An 8,164-nucleotide genomic window follows, 5' to 3' on the forward strand; every position below is an offset into this window, starting at 1 on the left:
CCTCCTCCCCCACGCCCACCCCCCGAGCTCGGGAGCGCGCGCGGGACTCGAGACCGGGGCTCGGGCCGCGAGCTGCTCGCCCCCGCCCCCGCCAGCGCGCAGGGCTGTCCCGGGGGTCCCCCGCGCCCCGCCCCGGGCCGCGCGCGCGCGCACGCGCACTGGCCGCGCCGCCCCGCCCCGCCCGGGCCCTGCGGAAGGCGCCGCGCGGCCGCGACGCGCCACTTCCTCTCCCGGCGAGCACGGAGCTGGCGGCGGCGCCACGAGCTCCCGGCCCGGCCGCCCTGCCCCGCGCCCCCCGACCCGCCATGTCGGAGCCCAGTGAGGACGCGCGCGCGCCCCCCGACCACGCCGACGCCGAGCGCCCGGCCGGGGAGGCCCCGCGGGCCGCCACCCAGGACGGGGAGCCCGGAGCCGCGCCGCCGCCGCCGCCGCCGCCGCCGGCCGCCGCCGAGGACGGGGACCCCAAGGCCCCGCCGCCGGCCGCCGCCGGGGAAGGCCGCGCCCCGCAGGGCCCCGTGGCCGCGCAGCCCGGGCCGGGCGCGCCGGCGCCCGCGCAGCTGGTGCAGAAGGCGCACGAGCTCATGTGGTACGTGCTGGTGAAGGACCAGAAGCGCATGGTCATCTGGTTCCCCGACATGGTGAAGGACGTCATCGGCAGCTACAAGAAATGGTGCCGCAGCATCCTGCGGCGCACCAGCCTCATCCTGGCGCGCGTCTTCGGGCTGCACCTGCGCCTCAGCAGCCTGCACACCATGGAGTTCGCGCTGGTCAAGGCCCTGGCGCCCGCCGAGCTGGAGCGCGTGGCGCTGGGCAACCGCATGCCCATGACCGGCCTGCTGCTCATGATCCTCAGCCTCATCTACGTGAAGGGCCGCGGCGCGCGCGAGAGCGCCGTGTGGAACGTGCTGCGCATCCTGGGGCTGCGGCCCTGGAAGAAGCACTCGACCTTCGGCGACGTGCGCAAGCTCATCACGCAGGAGTTCGTGCAGCAGAACTACCTGAAGTACCAGCGCGTGCCCCACGTGGAGCCCCCCGAGTACGAGTTCTTCTGGGGCCCCCGCGCCAGCCGCGAGATCACCAAGCTGCAGATCATGGAGTTCCTGGCCCGGGTCTTCAAGAAGGACCCCCAGGCCTGGCCGTCCCGCTACCGGGAGGCGCTGGAGGAGGCCCGGGCGCTGCGGGAGGCCCAGTCCCCCGCCCACTGCCCCCGCGGCGGCCCGGAGGATTAGCCAGGTGCTCGCCGCCGGCTCCCCGACCTGCGCGGGCCGCGCGCGGGAGGGGTGGGCGCGTTCGAATCCGCGGGCCTGGCAGTGCAGTATTTCACGTGTTAACTTGGAAGTTTCCAGTGCCCCGTGCTTTTCTACCTTCCCAGGCAATGTTGTTGATTCCTTTCCACCCTGTCTCGTAGTATGTACGACTTATGCATGTGCAGTTCTAAGTCCGGCCCCCACCCTCCACCCGTCGGTGCTTTTTTCGCTTCTGTATCTCAAAGTTTTATGAGTTTCTGATTTGTTTTCTTCTTTTGTACCAGAGATGTGCTAACCCCGAAAGAAATACATTGAGAAATTTTCCATCTACTTCTTTTATACGGGGCGGATCGTGGGTGTTGGGGTGGAGGGCGCCTGGGGAGTTGAGAAGGGAGTTTGGAAGGACCTGCCCAGCAAAACTGGCCTAGCCCCTGGCAAGGTCAAGCACCCCCCCCCCCCATTCTTTGTGAACTTGTTGGGCCGCAGGAACATCTGTGCGGAGTGAAGCAGTCTCGATGTGGGTACTTGGCACACTTTACAAATACAACCCCACCATGAGTAAACTTGGAAGTCAACATTAAAGATTCTTGTGATACAATCATTTTTTGGAAAGTGTACTTTATCCTTTTCTTTAATTAAAAAAAAGTGGTTGGGGCTGGGGAACGAAACAAAAAATTCTCTACAGAACGCACCCTTGGAACTGTGTCTGGACTGGGTGGGGACCACAGCGCTGCACCATTACTCAGAAATGTGGGAAGTTCAGGGTGTTTTTTTTTTTTTAATGGAAGTCACATGTTCAAGACTTTGACAAATAAGGAAAAGTATAAAAGCCAAATCCAAATTTCTCAGAATCACATCAGTAGAATTAACTGTTGGCGTTTCATTTCCTTTCTTACATTTCTAATTTTTTTAATTAATAGCTGTCTTTTGTGGACACTCAAGACTGAGGCTTTGTCCTAAGCCCTTTACATGCATTTTTTCCTCTGACTTAATCCTCAGGACAGCCTGAAGAGGCAGGCATTTATTGCTTCTACATGGTGGAGGTAATGCAGGGACAAAGTAGGTAATTAATGTTCCCATACACCTCAGGAATTGGAAATTGGACCCCAACAGAATCAACCCACAATCTCTTAAGTCCCACGGCCTCTAAGTGTCTTTCTAAAAAGTTATATTTCAGGGTTTGTGCTTAGCTCTTTATCCCAAAACACATATCCCGAGAGATTTTATTTTACTAATTAATCTCACGTTAATAGAGAAAGCCATCATCTTCTGATTAAACCAGTGAGTTAAAATTCACTTCGTCCCTGGCACAGCAGGGGAGCTAAGGTTCAAAACCTAAGCTGGAATAAGCATCTGACTGGCGGTGCTGTTGGAACAAGACCGGGAGAGATGCACTTGGAGGGGCTCGGGGGGAGAGTGGGCACATCCGCCACCCGCCACCCAGCAGTTCTTAGAATGGGCCACTGAGGAACCCCTCAGAGGGCTAAATGGGATGAGGGCAGTAGTGGGGGAGGGGAGCAATGAGTGCAGATTAGCCATGAGGCTTTTGATTAGGAGAAGGGGAGAAAAGGGTTTTTTGAAAGACCAGAAATCCTATACTTGACCTTCCTTCCAGGAAACCTCAGAGTCTCATCACAGCCCTCTCAAAGAGGTAAATTGAGGCTGCACTGGGGCAGGAGCGTATAATCCAAACTGGGAGGCAGTATCCTCAGTCCTTGTTGAAACAAAGGGGGCAGCTGTGAAAAATACTGCAGAAGGCTCAAGTGAGCTGAGAAGGAATTCACCCCAGTTCAGTCCATTTCTGGTGAGCTGGCATCTCAGCCAGGGAGTGGAGGTACATGCCTGCCATTACTGGAGCAGACTACCCCAATTCTAAGACCCCACTCCCCACCCCCCACACACACACCATGTATTTTCTCCAGAATCAAAATGACTGCTCGGGAATTGCAGAATTGTTACCAAGTTTGACTTCTGTCCCTCCCAAGCACTTTCAAATCAGAAGAGCACTGCCCCTTTAAATTTTTCCCTTGCGGGACTTTCCAGGATGTTCCATTTCTGGAGCAGGACCACACAGCAAGGTGCTGATGGTGGTCACTTTCTCCACTGGCTGATATGTTCCTGTTTGCCGACTCTGCCACGTGCCGCAGCTTCCACCCTGGGCACACTTTTTCTTCAACCCTGAGGTCACCGAGAAGCCCACCCCCCTCACTTTTCTGTCCACCCCAATGTCTTGCTCTCTGCTATGAGCATTGGGGAGAAAAAGCTGGCACTCGCTCACCCAGACCACGCTGGCCTGGATCCCAGAGGCGTGCAGGACCCTACAAAATGCACCCAGTCCTGCAAGTCGGGAGGCCAGCAGAGCTAGAGAAAGAGGTGGTTCAGATGTGGGACGGTTAATTCATGACACCTGGTTCCAAGGAGCCAGCAGCTTGGGGCACAGAGACGGAGGCACCTCGGTGTTCTCTCCCTGAGTTGGGAATGGACACAGTGGAGATGTATTTCTGAAGGTCGCCCATGGAGGGGTCCATCGACCCAGGGTGTTCCAGTTCAGACCATTCTGTGAGAAGCCCAGACCGCCAGGGCCTAAAAAGTGATTCCTTCTCCCCCAATGTGATGTTTCCTTTCCATTTCTTCTGCCAGCTGGAACCTCACTCCTTTTTTCCTCCTCCCAAACACAGACATATTTCACTGTAATTAACTTCATTTTTACTAAAGTCTTAAAGGGCAAACAGTCTTCGTACATTCATAAAGCAGAGAGCCACATTCTAGGAGGAATGTAGAAAAATACAAATACTGAGATTTGCAACTAATCAGAAAAAAGAACATCTGACCTTTGTATATAGGATCATTATGAAATAGGAAAGAAATGTTTTCAATTAGCTTGTTATGTAGCTAGTACTTCCTTTCCTTGCATGGCCCCATCCACTCTGAATGTTACCTGACCTCCTTGTGACCCTCCTTCCAGTAGTAATGCTCTCTGGGACTCCAAACCCAGTGACATCCCTCACACTGGTACCGCTGGTAGCACCTGAAACTTTTTCCTCAATATAAACATATTTATGCACTCTCTTTCTTCCACTTGGTTGATACTGAAAGATTAGAACTGTCTTTTTCACCATTTCCTTGACACTTAATTTAGGGACTGATAAATATAGGTGCCTATAAGAATTTGTTATACGATGGAAGAAACACAAATACTATAAAAGACCTATTCAGCCTCATGGGGAAAATAGCAATAATCGGCCCATCCAGTGTAGAAGAGACACAGACAAGTTAGAAGGATTGGGAAGAGAATCTGTATACATGAATTACTTCAAGCCAGTTCTCTGACAACCCAAAGAAAATAGGACAAAATCTTGCTGGGTTTAGTATTTATTTATTTATTGAGAGACAGTTGAAACATAGCATATTAATGCTAGCTGTGTAGCTTAATAACTTGCTATACATGATAGATCGCAAAATGATCACTGCAATAATTTTGGTTAATATATACAACATGTGGCCACAAATTCTTATTCATTTGATCTTTCCTTTTTTTCTCTTCTGTTTGGGTCACACCCAGCGATGCACAGGGGTTACTCCTGGTGGTGCTCATATGGGATTATGGGAATCAAATCAGGGTCAGCCACGTGCAAGGCAAACGCCCTACCCACTGTGCAATTGCTCCAGCCCCTCATTTGATCTTTCTGAGATATACTGCAAGCAACTCAGTGACATGCACAGCTATGCTAGATATGGCTACTCTGATGTATATCACATCACCAAGATTCATTTATCTACTTTTCCTGGGCCACATCTGGCAGTGCTCAGCACTTCTACCTGGTTCTGTGCTCAGGGATCGCTCCTGGTAGTGCTCAGGGGATCCATTCAGTGCTGGGGATCAAAACTAGTCGACCGTAGGCAAGGCAAGCATCTGAATCCCAGTACTGTCTCTTCAGCCTGCATTTGTTGTTTAGAAAGATTGTTGTGGGGGGAGGGGCTCCTCTGCACTATGGTCAGAGCCAGGGATAAATGGTGCCAGGGATCAAATCCAGGGCCCTGAATGTGGGAGGGTCATGGGCTCTACCATTGAGTCTCGCCGCTGGCTCCAGAACTTCCTTCTTTATAAGTGGAAGCACCCTTCGACCATTTTCTCCCACGTGTCCCACCCCCACCTCCATTTCTGGCGCTTACAATTCTGTCCTCTGGATCTCTCAATTCTTTTGTGTTGGTTTGAACTCTACATAGAAGTGAGATAATATCATTAGATTATTTGAGTCTGGCTTATTTAAATAAACAGAGTTCCCACAAGATACATGTATGTTGTTGTAGATCCAAACCTTCTTTTTTGAGGGACCAGAGGACCCTTCAGACAGTGTTCAAAGACCCACAAGATTTCCCAGGACTCTTTGCCAATGACATCTGCACGTTAAAGCAAGAGCTGAGGATGCAGAGCTGGCTGGACTCCGTGGTGTCAGCAATTGGTCTAAATACCAGTAGATTAGGAGAAATCTGGTATTGCTCCTGGCAGTGCTTGGGAGATCACATGTGGCCAGAATTAACCCAGGATCAGCCACAGGTGAGTTTTTCCTGTGCTATAATTTTGCACTTTCTCCCTAAACCCAAGCATTCTTTTTTATAACTATTATTCCTTTGTGTGTGTCTCTAGGTGTGTATATACACTCTGTTCACTATTGTTCATGAGCATTTATATTGCTTCTATATTGTAATTTTAAAAATAATGCTCTACTATAATAATAATATAATTATAATTATAATACTAAAATGATCAATGTTGGAAGTTTGATCAAGTGTGTGGGAGGTGAAGTATTGTTAGGGAAGTGAAGGGACCAGTATCACAGTAATAGTTGGAAATGATCATTTTGAATAGGAACTGAGTGTTGAAAGTAGGTAAAAGGATATACATGATAACCTTTCAGTATCTGTATTACAAGCCATAATGCCCAAAGGGAAAGAGAGAGAGAGAAAGAGAGAGAGAGAGAGAGGAAAAGTGCCTGCCATAGAGGTGAGGAGGGGGTGTTGTGGGAGGGAAACTGGTGACATCGGTGGTAGGATATGTATACTGTGAAGGGATGGGTGTTGGAATATTATATGACTAAAACCCAATCGTGAACAACTTTGTAACTGTGTTTCTCACTGTGATTCATTTTTTAAAAAATAAATTCATTTTAAAACATAATGAACCCAGGGGTATGTATATCATTGGAGACAGTAATTTCATTTCATCCTGATAAGTGCAGAGAAAGGGGATTATTGGATCATATGGATCATATGGTGGTTAAACGTCTTAATATTTTGGGGGGGACACACTTTGTGATGCTCAGGGCTTACTCCTGGCTCTGCACTCAGGGAGCACACCAAGCAGGCGTTGGAAACCATATGCATGCCTGTGTGGGTCCGCTGCATGGGAAGCAAACGCCCCACTGTTATACTATTGTCCTAGCCCCTGATTTTAATTTTTTTGGGACTCTCAATAGTTTTCCTTCGGGCTATAGCAATATATATTCCTACTAGCATAGGGCTGGAGCAATAGCATAGCGGGTAGGGTAGTTGCCTTGCACGTGGCCAACCAGGTTCGATTCCTCTGTCCCTCTCGGAGAGTCCAGCAAGCTACCGAGAGTATCCAGCCCACATGGAAGAGCCTGGCATGCTAAAAACAGTAACAACAAGTCTCACAATGGAGATGTTACTGGTGCCCACTCGAGCAAATTGATGAACAACGGGAGGACAGTGCTACAGTGCTACAGTAGTGCATAAGGAATCTCTTTTCTCTATATTATCACCAATTTTTCCTGGTTTGTTTGGATTTGTTTTGGCCACCCCCATTGTTACTCTGGGGTTACTCATTCTCTGGGCTCAAGGGGCCACATCTGACAAGGCACAGTCAACTCTGTGATGCTGAGCATTGAACCCAGGTCAGTCGTGTGTTGAGTACCTTTCTCACAGGACTCTCTCTGCAGACCCCTTATGCCTTTTTGATCTTATCCCTTCTGACAAGTGCAGGATATGTGAATTGTTTTACATCTGTTTAGTTTTGCAGCCAAACCCAGAAGTGCTTAGGGCTTACTCCTGACTCTCAGGATTCACTCTTGGTGGTGCTCAGAGGACCATATTCAGTGTCGGGGATCAAATCAAGGTTGGCCATATATGAGGCAAGTGTCCTACCCACTGTACTGTCTCTCCAGTTCAAGATATGCACATGATGTTTTTTAAGATTGAATACAGCAAATAAAGTTTATTTCAGGACACAGAGGCTAGTGCTCCAAATGTAACTTTGATAGCAAATGCAAAAATGAAGTAATGAAAAACTCCAGTCATGTGGAAGCATGAAAACCCTTTATTCAATCAAAAGACCCCTGTGAAATCTCACTGCATGGCTCAGAGAGAGAGGACAGGATTTAAGATGCATGACTTGCATATGACTGAGCCTGGCTTGATCCTCAGTTTCACATTGTTCCCTAAGCATCTGTGGTCGTGTCCCCAGAAGTCCCCCAGCACTGCTGGATTGTTCAGGTAACCTCTGTTCCCCTCATTTCTGGGAAGCATCATATTCTCAGGCCTGGTTGGACAGAAATCACCAGAAGGGACCACCCCCCTGGTCTCCTGAGTGCAACTTGGGAACCATTCACAGCTCCTCCCGAAAGAATACAATTATTTTAAATGAAAAAAAATGGAGATATTTTTCAAAGCATGCTGGAATTCAGGACCCTTCCCACCTGCTCTGGGATTATCTCCCTTCCTAGGTGACCTCAGACACATCCAGAGAAACTCAAGAACATGGGTGTTATTAGTTGGAAGACAAAGGATCTCGTCTCCTTTCCCATTTCTTATACGAGCCACATTTATCATTAAATAATTTTGTATGTTAATTGAACTAATATAACAAATATATGATATATAATCAAATTAAATAATTT

General features: G+C 49.5%; 1 protein-coding gene across 1 annotated transcript; it reads left to right on the plus strand.

Moving 5' to 3' along the window:
- The first annotated feature begins 305 nt into the window (after positions 1 to 305).
- NDN (necdin, MAGE family member) lies at positions 306 to 1,848 on the plus strand. The gene has a single exon (XM_056124707.1). The coding sequence runs from the start codon at positions 306 to 308 to the stop codon at positions 1,227 to 1,229; it is 924 nt and encodes a 307-aa protein (XP_055980682.1). The 3' UTR covers positions 1,230 to 1,848.
- The last annotated feature ends 6,316 nt before the right edge of the window (positions 1,849 to 8,164 follow it).

The sequence above is a fragment of the Sorex fumeus genome, unplaced genomic scaffold (assembly GCF_029834395.1).
Source record: "Sorex fumeus unplaced genomic scaffold, SorFum_2.1 ptg000051l, whole genome shotgun sequence".
In the NCBI taxonomy this organism is placed as follows: domain Eukaryota; kingdom Metazoa; phylum Chordata; class Mammalia; order Eulipotyphla; family Soricidae; genus Sorex; species Sorex fumeus.